At 49.7% G+C, this 17,177-nt stretch overlaps 1 protein-coding gene across 3 annotated transcripts in view; it reads right to left on the bottom strand.

Annotated features, from left to right (window-relative positions):
• Positions 1–4,291: 4,291 nt before the first annotated feature.
• GATAD2A (GATA zinc finger domain containing 2A) overlaps positions 4,292–17,177 on the bottom strand; it is a 105,327-nt gene continuing 92,441 nt past the window's right edge. For all 3 annotated transcript variants that reach the window (XM_090290064.1, XM_090290063.1, XM_090290065.1), the window contains exons 4-13: positions 16,272–16,404; positions 16,013–16,144; positions 14,289–14,378; positions 13,589–13,720; positions 13,264–13,431; positions 11,161–11,440; positions 9,609–9,907; positions 8,877–8,951; positions 8,397–8,592; positions 4,292–6,095 (exon numbers count right to left, since the gene is read on the bottom strand). In XM_090290064.1, the coding sequence (XP_090146190.1) occupies positions 5,965–6,095; positions 8,397–8,592; positions 8,877–8,951; positions 9,609–9,907; positions 11,161–11,440; positions 13,264–13,431; positions 13,589–13,720; positions 14,289–14,378; positions 16,013–16,144; positions 16,272–16,404 (1,636 nt within the window). In that variant the 3' untranslated portion in view covers positions 4,292–5,964. The remainder of the gene's footprint in view (positions 6,096–8,396; positions 8,593–8,876; positions 8,952–9,608; positions 9,908–11,160; positions 11,441–13,263; positions 13,432–13,588; positions 13,721–14,288; positions 14,379–16,012; positions 16,145–16,271; positions 16,405–17,177) is intronic.

Raw genomic sequence — 17,177 nt, 5'->3', positions numbered from 1 at the left:
TGGCATCTCAGTCATGATGCGTCCTGGTGTGGTCCCCTCTGGGTCCACCTTGCCCGGGACCCTCTGTGCTTCCTAGACCTGTATGTTCATCTCCTTCACAAAATTTGGGAAGTTTTCCTCATTTTTTTCAATTCTTGCTTCCTCATTCTGCACTGGTTGATGTTTTTTTTCCTCCTTATGTTCCAACTCATTGATTTGAACTCCGGTTTCCCTCCTTTCACTATTGATTTTGTGTGGATTTTCCTTTGTTTCACTTAGCATAGCCTTCACTTCTCTTATGCGTTTGCTGTACTCAAGAATATCTGTCAAGCTTGTGAGCATCTTTATGACCAGTGTTTTGAATTATGCATCTGTTAGGTTGTCTATCTCCTCATCTGTTAGGTTGGCTATCTCCTCGTCACTTAGTTCTCCCACTGGAACCTTCATCCGTTCCCCCTTTTGGGCCATACTTCACTGTTTCCTCATTCTGACAGGTTCCTGTGTTTGTTTGCCTCTGTGTCTTAGGTAGAGCTGTCGCTCCTGTTACGTTGTAAGGGGCGTAGCCTTAGGGATTCATCAGTACAGGGCGACCTATTTCACCACATTGTGGCACTGTATGTGTGAGAGGGGTCCGAGAGGGAACAAAGCCGCCTGCCCAGCACTCGCCCCTTTTCCAGACACCTCTCCCACTTCCGCACTGGACTGGCGCCCTTCTAGCTGCTGCCCTGGCCATCAGTCCCAGAGTGAGTGGGTCTGTGGACATTCTAGGACCGTGGGGGCCCTTTAAACAAGCGGACTCTGCTGAGACCGGCAGTTTCTGCCTCCACCCCAACCCCCACTGGTCTGCACAGTCAGAAGCAATGAGGCTTGATTTTCCCCAGTGCTAGGACCATGAGCTTCGAGGTCTGATGAGGAGCTGGGAACGCTCCCCAGGTGTCCCTCCTGACTTTAAAACGGGTGACTGCACTTTCTGCCAGCCTGTCGCTGCCGCCATCACACCGCATCCTCTCCGCCCCAGCTCTGCCCCTCGGACATGTCTGGATGTTTCTTCTTTGTATCTTTGTTTGCTGGACTTTCATGCAGTTTGATTTTTCTGGAACTTCTGGTTGTTTATAGTTTTGAGGTAGTTGTATTCCTTCTTGGTTGTGGAGGGAAACACAATGTGTCTGTCTATGCCTCCATGTTGCTGGAAGTCTCCGTTCTTTTCTTCTTAATCCTCACTTGATATATTTATTGATTTTAGAGAGAGAGGAAGGGAGGAAAATCGACATGAGAAACACCAATGGACTCGTATCTGCCCCGACTGGGAACTGAACCCACAACCCAGGCACATCCTCTGACCGGGAATTGAATCAGCGACCTTTGGCTTTGTGGGATGATGCCCTACCAAGCCACACCGTTCAGGGCTGTCACTCCATTCTTTACCTCTTTGCCCTTGTCACAGGTTTGATCCCAGGCATTGCCTGGAGCATGGCACATGCCTATTTCTGTCCTTCACTGATGAATCTGCACGAGCAATGGGCCAAGTTATCCTCTCACCCCATGGCCATGGGTTGGTTTAGAAGGGACAGTCTCAGGGAACCAGGGGTGTCTTATTTGTTGGTTAGAGAAACTGAGGCTCACCCCGGGTCTGCTGAGGAGCCTGTGGCTGACCCAGCAACGACTCACTTGAGGGCTGAGTGCAAAGCCCCTGAGAAAGCACCCCCTATGTGTGTTTCTTGTAGCCGGTGTTAAAAAATTTAGGGCACCAGTCAGAATGTTCACAGGTAGACCAGTTTGGGTTTAATTTCTGTCATCAGCTCTGTGCCTGCCCAGGTGAAACCAAGCTGGCTGTTGGGGGAGGCAGCACCCACTGCAGAGGCGGAGATGCAACAACAAAAACAGGAATCAGCAAAAAAGTAAATAAAATCACCTAGGAAAACAGCGCTAACAGTTTACCAAAGTGAACACAGGTTTTATGCTATGAATAAAATTTCAAACAGTGTCAACCTCTGGAAACAAATTTTCAACAGGAAATTGTTAATTTCAGGGCTTGGCTGGTTAGCTCCCTCTGTGCTTAAAATCTGCATATGTAATAGTGTCCTGCAGCAAAGACACCCACGTGGAACCAAGCTGGAAAAGCACTCCAGAAAAACCCACCACTCCCAATGGGAAAAACCCATCAAGAGTTTCACTTTACTCCCCCAGGCCACAAAGCTCGTAGTTCTGGTGGAGATGGAGAGCCAAGGCCACAGAACCTAACTGGGGGAGGACTCCCTACCTATGGGAAGTCAAGTCCAAAAGAAGCCCCAAGATACAGAAGTCTCATCCTTTGCTTCCCCCTTAACAAAGCGTTACCTTGCTGCACTTAACCCGAGTTTCCAACCTGCTCCATAGTTGGACTAAATAATGCAGGAAAACCAGAGCTGAGGGCCAAAGGAAAAATGTTGTCAACACATCACCCATTTCTTTATTGTCCTTCGGATCTAAAACTTCGTGACATCATTCCAACCTCTGTTTATTGGAACTTATGGTTTGGTGGTCAACTTTTTGGTTTTAAATCACCAGAGATTTAGAATAAATACAAGTGACCCCTGCCCAAATCCACTTCCCAAAAACCTTGCACTAGTGTACCTGTTTATTATACTTCCTTTGTTAAGGATTATAAAATTTTAACTCGTCCAAAAATAAAAAATAAAAAATCCACGTTCTTTACATAAACGTCATGGGCAGCATCACTCAGAATTAAAAAAAAAAACCCTACAGTGGAGCATTAAAGACAATCATTCTCATTATTCACATCCCTATGATGAGTATGTTTACATTACTTATACAAGACATTCCTGCTGTGGTTCATTTGGTTGGAGCATCATCCTGTTTATTGAAAGGTTACAGGTTCAGTTCCAGGGCACATACTTACGTTGCAGGTTTACATATGGGAAGCAACTTATCGATATTTGTATCTTTCTCTAAAATCAGTAATTGTATCCTCCCTTTGCATCCCCCCTCATAGGAGTGACCAGTGGAACACATGACCAGGCTGTACTCAGTTGCCTCTTTCATTTCCTCTGTACTGGGGGTAAGCTTTTTGTTTTAAGATCATGGAGGACAGGGCCAGAGACGCTGGTAGAAGGGCCATTCTCAGCCTTATCAAAAGTGGGAGCAGACCCTAGCCGGGTAGCTCACAGATGGTTATAGAGTGTTGTCCCAACATACCAAGGTTGCAGTTTGATCTCAGTGCACATACAAGCAGCAACCAATGAATGCATATAAATTGGAACAACAAATTGATATTTGTCTAAAGAAGTGTGGGGCCTGACTTCAGTTAAGACACAGGGGACTAGACATGGGCAGGATGGATAGAGCCATGAGTGGCTCCAAGTGGGCATGCATGTGTATGTGCACATACACGTTTACACAGTTGGCCACTTCAAACCTGCTTCCTCATCAAAACCAGGAATAAGCTTTGTGAATTCCACACTCCAGTCCACAGAGCAGCTGACGTTTTTAAGTTCCCAGTCACTGTCAGAGGTTTGTGTCACAGATAACTAGGAACTGTTAGGATCATCATTTGGGCCTGGGGACTCCCACATTTTTCACTGCTCCTGGAAACCCGGTCCTCTCAGCCCTGACGCTACTGAGGAAGACCAGGACCCCAGCACTGCGGCACATTTTGAGGTGATGAACTTTGCCACTGGGAGAACACTCTTACCGTTAACATCCTTTCCTAGTACATTCAAACTCCACATCCAGAGAGGTTATTTAATAATGCCTTTCCTGTAACATCTTGAAGTCAATCACGTAACTACCCATTTGGGGCTTATCATAGATGTTACACTGTGACTGGAAAACTGAAGGAAAAGGAAGATAGTTTTGAAACAATTGAACTAATGATTAAAGCCTCTCACGTTCTTGCTCCCTTTTTAAAAAGCTACATTTCCGCACAATAGGTCCTCCCTGATGGGAATGTGCCTGGGAATGCTGAGCTGGAGAACATAAAGCCAAGGCCCAGTTGTCCTGTCCTCCACCCAAGGCGGTCTGGCCAGGCGAGTTGAGATGAGAAGTGGTTCCTGAGCATGGCGATGAGCCAGGTTCTCATGGGGCTGGAGACCAACATATGCCCTTGAGTCACAGACCCAGTCGACCAGGCTGGGGGTGCAGCAATGCGGGTCCACCCCTCTGGTATAGAAGAGACCCTGGCCCAGACACCTACCTGATCCCGTTACTGCATAGAACTGAGGTCTGTTTGCTGGGAGTGGCCAGCCAGTGTTCCTTGTTGAAGGATTTGGAGAGATTGGTCTATGTAACTGAACAGAGGGATAACAGCTCAGGGTAGTATAAGACAGGTATTTATTTACCAGGCACACAGAAAAATGCGAGGAATAGAAATGCTTACATACTCTTTGAGTTTTTGGTGTATAAGCACACCCTTTTCTCCCACTCCTGAATGTTAAATTCCCCCCAAATCCCTGGATCTTATCATGAAAGCCACCCTTCCCTGCCCCCCCCCCTTCTTCAGCCCATCTACTCAAAACAAAAATTAATGAGAAATTTAGGTTTCTACAGAACAAAAAAGTAGAAAGTTTTGCAAAACTAGGTCTTCTACCGCATGTCAAAATGTTTTCTAAACACTGATATTCACACGAGAGGGGGTTAAATGAGCCTTTATTAGAATGTTGAAGCACTGTGTTTGAAGAAGGCAGCCCTACAAAATAAGGATTTTAAATTAAGTCCCTAACTGCATGGACAGGAAAACCAGGGCAGGGGCTGAAGTTGGGAGCGGTGTACCCGTCTCCACATCAATACACACATGTACACACACATGGGATGCCCTCACTCGTGCATGGAGCTGGCCCCATGTGCAACATGCACATGACATCTTCTGCCTTTCCTCATGGAAATGATTTTTAAGGAGTGGGAGAAACCAAAATGAAACAACTAAGAGCAGACCTGATCCTTTGTAAGACATCTCTGTGGACTCTAAAGAGGGTTAAAAAAAAATGAAGGCGAACGCTGGCAGCATGGCCCTCCTTTAAGGGAAGGCTCTAAACTAGACCCAAATGGAAACCCTAAAGTCCATGGGGGCAGGGGCACCTCTCCACCTGACACACCTGATGGGAGCACAGGCCAGGGCAGCTTGGGATGCTGTCCATCAAAATAAAAAGGAAAAGAAAAGGAAAATTTTAATAAAATAAACCACAACAACAAAAACACACAATAGCCCACCCCTCGAACCCCCGCTCAGGCTCTGTATATTGCTGCCGTTTCTCTCCTCTCTTCTCCAAGGGCAGCAGCGTGGCTTCCAGTATCCCAGGCTCTCTGGCTGGGTCTGGGTTGCAGTTTCTTCTGCTAAGTGTGGGAGGTTGGGGGGGTCTCTGGGATGAGCAGCAGCACAGGCCTTCCGCTGGAGCGAATGAGGGCTGGTTGGTCAGCGGCCCATCCTCTGGGGCATGGGAGCTGTGCTCGGCAGGAACCCCTGGGTCTGCATGGTTTACTTTAAACTCCATCATCATGAGGTGATTAAAAATAAATTGTCAACTTAGAGATTGCTGTGAAGGAAGGCAGTCAAAGACTGGGAGGCTGAGACGGGAAAAAGCGAAAACAAAACAGAATGGTCTGCTCAACTTCAGAAGCCACGGGCTCCGGTCTTGCCTGAGTGTGTCACAGTGTCCAGGCCACCCGTGTGCCCTGTGGGGGCTGAAGGGGAGGGCAGGAGCAGAAACAGCCCCTGAGGTCCAATTTTCTGCTGGTGTTGGGCAAACTAAAGGCAAAAAAAGGAGGGAAGCCCATGGGAAAGGTCCCCCAGTAATGATAATCCTCGTCCACCCGCGAAGCAGCCCTCCAGCCACAACAAGACTTTGCAGCCAAGAACAGAGTTCTTGCTTCTGCAGTGTGGCAGATGCTTGCTCGTTGTCTTGGGGAGCAGAGTGTCTTCCCCAGCAAGCAGAGGGTGGTGGGCCAGGTGGGAGGGAGGAGGGATCCTGTTCTCCACTGGACCGGCCCACACTATTTCCACGTGGCCGACTGGGGGATGGAGCGTGGTGGGATCATGTCCAGGAGGTACTCCCGCTGGCGGTCCACGGACGAGGAGGTCTTATGCACCGCCAAGCTTGGGCTGACAAATGCAAGGGCCCCGCCTGTAATAGAATAGAGCAACAGACTGAGACGGCCCTAAGTTAGGAGTACGCTTCCAGGAGGACACGGGGCCAACTAAGCACGACAGCAAAAATCCCAGCCTCAGAGCTGAGAGAATTTAATACCTTTAGAATGTTCCCAGCCTCTGCAGCAGGAACAGATACCATCACCACAGTGCTATTTAGAACAGTGCAAACTACAAATGACTGAACTATGTATGCAACTGGGAAATGAGTGTAATGGAGTACCATGCAGCCATCAAAAATGAGACGGGGTGAAGGAGAGAAGCGGGGGGAGAAGGGAAAGGGTCTAGTCAAGGAACTAATGTAAATGACCCATGGACATGGACAACAGGGTGGGGAATGACTGTGGGAGAGGGGGGTGGGTGGGCAGAACAGGGGAGAGCATGGGGGAAAGATGGGACCACTGTAATAGAACTTAAAAATGGGAAAAAATGAGAAACAAGAAAATTAGAACAAAAAAATGAGATGGTAACATTCCCTCAACCCATTCAGAGGGATACAGAATGGCAAACAGCATAATCACCTTGTAGGAAACTCATCTACACACATGACATGTGAAGGAAGAGATGATTGAGGAAGGCCCCTAAGTGCTGCATCTATTCTCCTGAAGTAGAAAGTACTGCAATCATCTTTCCTTTTTATATTCTCTAAATTTCCCCAAGGAACTAGTATTTTTATAACTGGAAAGTGAAAAATTGAGCCCCCCCACCAGCACACTTCAGTGTTTGGCTGGCCTGTTGTAAAAACTGCCCTGGATCCCCAGCTGCAACAAGGCTCTCCCAGAATAAAAGTATTACCCCAAGAATATTTTTGGTGGAGGTTAATATATTTTGCGGAACAAGGGTTCAGAGGTTAAATGCACTAGGGAGCCCTCCCTGCACATTCAAGGCAGCACTGCCAACCAGATCCCGCCCAGTTTCCCTTATATCACTTCCTAGAAACCCAGGGTAACCAAGAACTCTGGCAGACTCTAGGAAATGTGGCTTCTAAGTCTTGACACTTTTACTTCAGCAACTATTCCTTCATATTCCCATTCAAACATTACCCTTAAGTGCACACACAATTTTCATATGGCTGCTATCAGAGCGTACACATGCATATACTCATACTTGACTTTTCCACTTATTTCATATACTTCCAAATTTACCACAAAAGGGATTTCTGACCAGTCTGTGAGTTTTTAGTTGTAACTTACACATGGTGAGCAAAAGTATGTTTGCCTGGTGTTTTCAAACACTTCCGGCTTTCCAGGCAGCCTGAATTCTTCTGCAGTCGGATGAATGTCTTTCTTCTCCTAAGTTCCTCTCTTATGGGAGACTCTGAGCCTCAAGCATATCTCTAACCCGTGGTCAGCTGCATGTACAATGGGTTCCCGTGTTTCAGTTGCACACCCAGGTCTGACTAGGGACTATGATGGCGCCTCTTCTTTCTGTAGGGGCATGGCACGTGCTCACGCCTACAAACGAGTGTTCTCACCCATCTCCTGCACTCAGCCTTTTGTGCCTACAGGTCACTTTCCCATTTTTGATAGGTAAGAAATACTGAATTTTCATCTAATGCTACCACGTAAGTAAGAAATTTTAAAAAAACAGGATGCCTCAGGATGGTGGGGCTGTGGGAGATTGAAAAATACCTACCTGAGCGTCTCCCCATCCCCTGGGCCATTCCTCAAATGGGGTCTCCTCAGAGGCCTTTGCTGCTCACCTCGGTTAAAATTGCAGCCCCTGCCCCAGAGTCCCCCTCATCTCCACCCTGCATTCTGGTCCTATTTTGCACTTTGCACCTCCTGACCAGTCCAAGTCAGAAGGTGGGAAGAGAGTGGCCTACACATCAGGGAATAAAGGACATTGTCTGGGTGAGCAAGAAACAGTACAGCAGGAAAGGCACAAGCTAACAGTAAAAACAGGCATTCTCTGTGGCAGGAAGGAAGGCAGGATGAGGGTCCGCTGACGAGTTCACTGGAATGTGGGGCTAACTGCCTGAACTGGGTCTGTCCCATATTTTGGGCCAAGGGCTGAGAGTTTAGGTACAGTGTGGAGACGGTGAAGGCAATGAGTACCTATCCAGGGCTGCCACTTGTGCAGGGCACCTTATTTAGTAAACGGAAGAGATTTAGCTAAAGATTTGGATGCAGCTGCTCTCAGGAAGCAGATCTTGGGGTTCAGGGCCCTCTGTCCTATTTCCCTTCACCCTGTGCATGTGCATGTCTTTGTTAAAGATAAGAAAGGAACGGACTCAACCATGGCAAGATCCCTCCTTCAAGCCCCTCAGGCTACCCACCTGTACTCAGGGGTGCCTTCTTCCAGTTGGAGGTGGCGCTGCCCTTGCCAGAACTAATGGCTCTCTCGGAATGTCTGCCAGTCCTGCTGACGAGGGCTGTGGCTGAGGCTGAATTCTGCAGTTTCGGTGACTGGCTGAACGTGTGCAGGACACCTCGGGGTGTTGTGGCTGAGCTCCGGGATAGCTGGCTGGAGGCCTACAGGGGAGAGAGGATGCAATGGCTCATGTGGGGAAGGAAAGGGCAGAGGGCAAGATGCTCAGTGCAGCCTTTCCTTGCTGTGGCTGACCTCTTCCCACCCACACGGGGTCCCTGAAGTCCAAAATCAGGAGACCAGGTAAGTTACACTGAGGGGACAGGGGAAGGAAAAGAGGGAGAGAGAAACAGACAGGCAGACACAGGCAGCTGATGTGGTCACGGTCTGGGGCGTGAGGGCTGGTTGGTGGCACGGTGCAGGGGACTCCCAGCACTGCAGTTCTGACCTGTAGCACAGCCCCGTTACTCCAGTCGCGGGCCTCTCCTGAGCGGAACGCCAACTTACGCCGGGGTTTTATGACCTACACAAATGGGGTTGAAATCAAGATCAGCGCCATCCACAGGCCGGCCCAGGGTGACCTAGAGTGACCAAAGGGCAGCAGCTGTGGCCACATGAATCCTAGTCCCCACAGGACAGGAGGGCAGTGTGGCCTCCCACTATATAGAGACCTTGAGAAGATGTGGTCATTAGTGAGTTACAAATGACTTCCAAAGGTACAAAAAACAGCCAACAGGGAGCTTTGGATCTACAGGGGTGGGAAAGCAGAGCATTAAAAAAAGCAGCCAAAACCCCCCTCCTCCACAAAAACGTGATTTCAAACTTTCTTCTCTCCTTAATTTAGCTAAAATATTTCTTCCAAAAGCCTCTTTTGTATCTCAATGTGGCTTTTAGAAAAGTCTTTAAAGACAAGAAGTACGTGTCAGTTGGCACACTGAGCATGAAAGCTACAAAATCTAAAGAAACTGCAAATTAGTATTTTCACCACCAAACACCACCATTAAATGCAATTTAGACACAGTTAACAATCAGGCAGATGCTCACCGAGTGTGGGACTGAATGCCAGAACATTGTGCCTGCCAGGGACAACTCCCCTGCTAGGGAACAGGCACTTCTCCTAGAGGACAAAGTCCCAGTCCAGCTCCCAGGTCTCAGCTCTGGCTTCCAGACAAGGACTCACCTGCTTCAGAGCGGGGTGCGGGGCGACAGTGGGCTCAGCTTTGGCCTGCACAGGAGCAGGGCCCTGCTGCAGGAGGCGCTGCTCGATCTCCTGCTCCTGCTGCAGCGCCTTCACGAAGGCGGCCTTCAGCCTGCTCGTGTGCTCCACCTTGAGCGCCTTCTTCTGGTTAGATGCCATGCAGTTCTCACACATGATGGCACCACCCTTCTCCTCCCGCCAGCGGCACGTGAAGTCTGTCTTGCATTGTGCACACATGTAGGGCTCCCGGGACAGCACAACAGCAGCTGACATCCTGCCCGCTGCAGAGGGAGACAGGCGGGTGCACATCAAAGGAAGAAGACACCAATCAAACCCTCACTAGCTGGGATGCAGGATTAAACAAGAGCAGCGCCCCAAACCATGTGGCTCAGCAGGTATTGGAAAACTAAAAAGTCAATGACAACTGTGTGCAGACACTGGGCCAGCCTCGGGGAAGCTTTTCAGGCCAAAGCTTTGGAAACACTGTGGGTCAAGCATCCTTGGTACAAATGCTCAAAAAAAACATTAGTGCAATCAGCTAGGCTTCTCCCAATCACCTTGCCCACCCACAGCACAGTACAGAGAGACATCTTGTCCTGACCTGGCCTCCTGCCCACCTTTCTTATACTGGCCTTGCAGCAGTTTTGACAATAATATGACATCATGATAAAAAAAAAAAAAAGACACTACAGGAAGTCAGACACATTCAGGCCATGTCAGAGCCTGTACCCTCTCTGTGATCCCTCAAGGCAATCTGACAGGTGGAGTCTGGTGGTCCCTCCCGTTCCCGTGAACCAGTTACAGCTATGCCTCCTTCCTACTCAACTCTGAGCAGCTAACAAGAACACATAGGAACAGGCTTCAGGTTGGCTGCTCAATTAATGTCACTACCAGGTCTATGTCAGGCACAAGTGTCCACAGTTCAGCGTCTGGTGGAGGCTCCCTAAGAGCCAGTATGGCCTCCACATCCATTTCCAATATTGTTTTTGATCACGATCCTGTTTATGCCCTTTTAAATTCCTAAAACCTCCTGACATGCAGGTGTGTTTTCCAAAATGCTTCCAAGAAGGGTGATTTAATGAGCCTGGTTCATGTGTAGGTGTCCCTCTCCGATTTTGGAGGCTCTGAACACTCAAGGTACCACCCTGTGATGACTTCCTGTCTGGAAGCAAACTGTCATGTCAGTCTCCCACAGACTTTCCCCCTCACTGTCCACCTGCCTCATGGCACACCAACATCACAGTGCCACTGCTTGGACCCCTGGACCACACACGAGGAACCTTGGGCCTCACCAGGGCCTGGCTCTCAGAAGGCACTAACAGGAAAGGTGCCCGCATTGTGTTTAAGAAGCTAACAAACCTCATAGCAAGCAGAACTGATGACAAAGCGAAGCGTCATTCATAATATCCAACCTTTAAGACAGCTCTGGGTACACTACAGATACACAGACATATGCTGTACATAGAATAAAACCTATGTAACAGAAACCTGAGTGGCAAGATATGGAAACAGCCCTACCTCAGGGCCCACTCACCTTGTGTCTCCAGCAGGTTCTGTACCACTTCCTCCAGGCCAACCAGGTAGATGAATTCGTTGTTGGCAGCGCTGGGCAAGAAGTTCATCTCTGGGGCAGGGGGCTTGGGCGGGGGGATTTCAAGCAGTGTCTTCTCCAGCTGTTTACGCAGTGCGAGCTTGGCGGCTGCCTGCCGGCTGGCTGGAGAATCACCAGATGTGACCACAGAGGTCACGCTGGTGGGGTTGGAGTTGCCCTGAGCAGAGGTGGCTGTCGTTCCTTTCAGTGAAGCTGGGGAGGGCTTTTGGGAAACAACAATCAGGTCAGGTGCCTGGAGTGCCCCGCTCTGAAGCAGGCCCTACCACTGCACCCACAGCACAAGTTAGCAGCATTAACTGCACTGAGTCCTTGACAAATTCCAAGCTGCCTGACACCTGTGAGCAGCAGGCAGAGTAGCATTAGAACGTTCACCTTATGAGGTGACCAATATTGTACACATACCTGCTGAGGCTTAGCTGATATCCAATAAACTACACACACTTAAAATCTGTAATTTGCTGCATTTTGCCAGGAAGACACCCATGAAGCAAGCCATCACCATAACTAGGACATAACCTTGTTGATGTTTCCCTGGCACCAACCCAGACAGCATCACCACTGTCCTGTCTCTTAGGGCCTGACCCTCCTCTCAGCAGAGGTCTGGTGGCCTCCATCCTCATAGGGGTGCAATGGTGGCTCAAGTGGCATTTCCCTTGTGAGCATCTTTGTGTGTGCTTATCTGGAGATGCTAATGTTTTTAGTCACATGTCCTCATCACAGTTGCAGGAGAGAGCAGCTCCTGCATTAGCCACCCCCACAACCCTTGCTACTCCTGTACTACTTTATTGTCTTTGTCTGAACCCCAGTGACCAACACTCCATGGTCTCCTTGCTTCAGTCCACCTACCCCCAAAACTGTAAAGTGCTCTCCCCAAAACCTGGAGCTAACCATGCCAGTACCCTTAACTTCGCCAGTACCCTTAACTTCGTAAGGTTGAGGACCCTTTAGGAAATCTGAGGAAAGCTGCAGATACTACCCCTGGAAATTGCACACACCTGATAACTTGCTTACAATGTATCACAGGGCTCAGGAAGCCCAGGATGCTCTTCTAGGACCACCACCCCCAAAGAGGATCTCAGAGCCGAAGAGGCTCCCCAACACAGAGGATGCCATCCTATCACCTTGGCCTGGCCAACCCCCCCCCCCGCCCCCTCCGATTGACCAGCTAGTTTCTCTTTGATCCCCTCTTGGGTTCCCCATCCCACTGGGAGCAGAACACCCCCCCCTCCCCCGCCCCGGCTCCACTGCTGCTGGCCTGCTTTCCATCCTCCTGGCATGCTAAGCTTGGGAACAGGGTCTGGCATATTGGAGGGATCTGATCAAGGTGTATAGGGTAAATGAACTGCTTGCACAGGTCAACCTTTTGCTTTGCCAGGACATCCCTACATGGTGGCAGGGCTGCACTTGACCCTGACCTAAAGGAGGCAGGCAAGGATACACTAGGCCAATGGAGGCAGAGAAGTTGACCCAGTACCTGCCAGCTTCTGGTCCCATCTTCCCAGTTCTGTTGGGTGGGGACAGACCCACCCTGTCTCGGAGGCTGTGTTCAAAGTTGAAGGAACTCATGGATGTGAACAGATGCACTGGTGCTATGAGGACATTTGCAGATACATGCTCCTCATGTGCTAGTGCCTGCAAGGGGGAGGGCAGAGAGGGCCCTGGTGCCCCCAGCCATCTCCAGGCCCATCAGACGCCTTTACCTGGGCTCTTTTACCCGCCCCCAAACCTGTCACCTGCAACTGCTTAGACTCCCCATATCTCAGCTCAGGTCTGCACCCCTCACCTTCAGCAACTCTCCACCTCTGCAACATGGCAAATCTGAACACAGCACTCCTGCCTGTGACCTTCAAGACTGACAGGCCCCAAGGAACTCAAGTACAAACCACAAGAGATGTCCAAGGCCTCACCTGGCTCTGAGGGAGCAGGCAGGTCACATCGCACCACCCTACTGCGTCCCAGAACCACGGTCCCTTTCGGTAGTAGCTGCATAGCACATTCCCCACGTTGCCAGAGCATGGCCCTCACCTGTGGGATATTGACGAGCAGACTGGTGTTGGGAACGTTGGCTACACGGATAAGGCCCTGTTGGATGATCCTCTGCCCCTGGATTTGCACATTGGGCACAGATGCCCGAGGGGCCAGGAGGAGCGGCGGTGGCCCCGTACTGGAATGTTGTCTGATGTTGTGGATTTGCTGTGGGGTGGAGACAAGGCAATGAAAGACAATGGAAGGAGGTACAGGGAAGGGTTGGGCTCCCAGTCTGAGGACTGGAAAGGGTCATTCATGCAAGGTGGACAGTTGCTTGGGGCTGCCTGGTCATACTCCTGTCCCAAGGGTGCAACTTGCTCACCTGGGCCCCCCTGACGAGCGGGGGCATGACGACCTGTGAGCTCGCCTGCGGTCCCAGTTTCGAGGACACCTGCTGCCCACCACGGACCAGGGGTGGTGGGATGACACTACCAGGCATTCGAGTTGAAGAGGTCTGTCAATGATACCCACACCCAGATCTTACACAGCTTTTTAAAAACAGGTCTTGCTATTTGTAAAAGCACACACTTGTTAATAAACACAGGAGGGCATAATAGACTCCAACAAGAGACTTGTAAACCTGGGCTCAGTGAAGACACAGGCCCCACCACAGCAAGAGTCCAGCCAATCAGGACTGGCGCTGCCACCTGCTGGTGTGAGCTGGGGCCTGTTTGAGGGGAGCAGGGCCCTATTCAGACCTGTCCTGTGGCTGCCCAGTGAACAAAGGCTGGAAACTGTGCTGGGACAAGGTCCCACAGCCTTTGGGAGACTCAGGATGGTGGGAGCCCAGTCTGTCTAGGTGGATCTTAGTCCTTTCTCCAATCTCAATAGGGGTGAGTCAGGGGAAGGGCCTCCTATGCGTTGGTGTGATATGTTTATGATGGCAATGGTGGCATCCTTTGGGAACGTGAACATGATTTATTTTGGGGCCAGTGGCAGGAAAACTTCAGTCAGTCTAATCAGAAGAACAGGCAGCCTTTTATAGGGCTGCTCAGGAGCCTGATGAGGAGGAAAACACTGACCTGAAGTGATGGCTTGCCGGAAGGAATGTTCTGGGTTCCCCGCACAAGCGGGGGAGGGGTGGTCACAGTGCTCCCAGCGGAGCCTGCGGGCTGCAAAAGACAGGGTACTTGGGAGATGAGGCAGCCACCAGTCCTGCCCCTCCCCCCATAATCCTGGTGGAGAAGGATTAGTTTTCTTCCTCTTCCAAAGGTGCTAGGTGCACATAGGTTCTGCTTCCAGCCTGGTAAGTGACTCCTGTCTATCTGTGACAGGAACTGACATTCTGAAAATGGGTGGAGAGCTGTTCTAGCACCCCTCACTCCCTAGGGACTCCTCTCATCACTCTGTGGTTCAGGTGTTGGCTCTGCCCTCCAGGGGGCAAGAAGGGCTGGCAATGGGAAAGGACCTGAGGCCTGGACAGGTTAATCCCAACCTTGGGTTCTTAAAGTAACATATTCCACTAGGGAAGGGGCAGTGACAGAACTGGGTCACTAAACCATTTCCCACAACTGACAAGGAAACAATAGGCAGAATCTGTTCACCTGAAGATTAACAGACATCAGGCCATATCCATTTGCTGACTGGTGGGGTGGGAGCTCAAACAAACCCCCAAGCCAGACCAGTGGGTGTCCTTCTCCTGTCCCTCTCCCTTAGGGGATACATGTTCTATATACTGTCAGCTGTCCTGCCCAACATGCACTCACTTTTCTGGTTTAATGACAGTGGTTATCATAAGAGCAGCTGTATAATCAACCACGAATCTTCACAGAAATCCAACAAAACAAACATGAACTTGCCCTACATGGCAAGCAATGCTCAGAGCAGTGCCACAAAGAGCCTCAGGCACCAGGAGAGGAAGTAGGAGCCCCAAGACAGGGCGTCTGCCAACCAGCACAGCCATTCACAGGGAAGGAGGCCTTTCTGGAAACAAACTTGGGACAGAGCTCTGAACCTAGACGTGTGCTTCCAGCAGCTTCACACATCTATCTGCTTTACATTCTCGTGTTTTCACAGGACGTGAGTTTCATGTACTCAGATCTAGAACATTCTATATTGCAGTTCACTTATCGCGGCCTCACTGTATCACGGGATTTTTAAAAATATTATATTTAATTATTTATTGCGAATTTTTTGCTATATCGCGGGATTTTGCGGTACCGTATATGTATGTTGTTAAGGTTACATAGGTTTAAGAGTCTAGAATAAATGTAAGGTTCCTACTTCGCGAGGAGGTCTGGAATGTAATACCCGTGATAAGTGAGGGAATACTGTATATTTTAAGGCTTTATAAACCCTTCCCACACACTTATAAACTGTTCCCAGTCCCCTATTAACCTTTCCCACTCCCTTATTAACCTTTTCCATATTTTATAAACACTATATTCTCAAACATATTATACTCTTAAACCTATGTAACTTTAACAACATACGTATACAGAACCGCAAAATCCCGTGATATAGCGAAAGATCTGCGATAAATAATTAAATATTTTTTAAAATCCCGCGATACAGTGAGGCCGCGATAGGTGAACCACGATATAGAGAGGGACTACTGTACTCTGATATCCTTTCGCTCTGATATCCTTTTAGATAAATCCAAAATGCAAACTTGAGCCTGTAAGTTTCTAATAAGACCTTGGCCCTCATGCCCCCGAGGAAACCTGTTTCCCGATAACCAGCCTTTCTATCCCCAGCTCTGAATGGCTCCCACTAACCCTTGAGGAAGGTATAGAGCTGCACACACCTTCTGGGCAGTCGTTTCCTTTTGTATTTGACTTTGCCGCAACTTTTTCAATAAAACGAGTTTTGCCTCTTCTAACCGTAATTCTTCTTTCAGCTGCTTAATCATCCTTTCTCGCTCTTCAGGACTACTTTTCTGCAAGCACAAGATAACAGAGTTGAGAGGGAGGGCCAGCAGCCAGGCTCACAGGACACACTGTCACCAGCTGCACTTGGGGATGCCATTGGGTGGAGTGGTCCCCTGGCATGGGGACAAGACTCACCATGAGGACCTCAGCGCTTGTCTCCTGCAAGGCTTCCTTTGGAAGCCCATTCACCCGCGGGCTCATGGGCTGCTCATTGTCAGAGAGCACAATCACATCAGGTGAGGGGGCTCTCTTCTCAGGCTTCATGTCACTGTGGAGCAGGGACAGGGGGTTGTTACCAGAATATCCTGACCGTGCTGGACACTGTTCCCCAGAGCCCCATACCCACACCCTCCAGATGCCCAGATTCAAACACAGACAGCAAGGAGGCAGCAAGCACACTGCCCCACTGGTGGCAACCTCTCTCCCTATGACCTCCCTGATGGCTTCCCTACCACCTACCCAGGCTGCCTTCTCTCACTGTACTTACCATGCAGTACCCAAACCCACTGGTGTATGGCTGGGTCCCTCCCAGCTGGGACTGTACTTGGCACCCACCTGTGTCCCCAGGGATGAGGACACCTATATGTTGGAGGATGACATGGACACTTTGGAAAAAAACACCACTTCTTTCTCTAAAATGTGGCAAGGTGTTGAATTAAAAATGCTTGCCCCTGGATCCTAGCTGAGGCTGCCTGCTGGATAGTCCTTCCTGGGCCACATGTGGCCATTTCATCCTTCCAGTGGCAATGTGGCAGTAGAGGCTGCATGTTTTGAAACAGACTAGAACACGAAGTCCATTTTACCTTGCATATACAGATACTCTTCACCCACCTGATCTGCTCATAAACTGGTTTCCAATAACTCCCACCCCTGCCCATTACTCTCCTGCCCTCTTACCACAACCCTGCCCACTCCCAAATACCTTAAGACATATATGCACACCTGAATCTGTTATGGTGTCAATGAGCCCACACACAGGAGCAATGGGTCCCAGAGACAGCACTTCACCCTCAACCAGGTGGCTCCATTTGCTGAGGGCAC

The sequence above is a fragment of the Furipterus horrens genome, unplaced genomic scaffold (assembly GCF_987537825.1).
Source record: "Furipterus horrens unplaced genomic scaffold, mFurHor1.1.pri manual_scaffold_10, whole genome shotgun sequence".
NCBI lineage: Eukaryota > Metazoa > Chordata > Mammalia > Chiroptera > Furipteridae > Furipterus > Furipterus horrens.
Note: the sequence above shows the minus strand (reverse complement) of the source record. Positions and strands in the feature narration are given on the sequence as shown.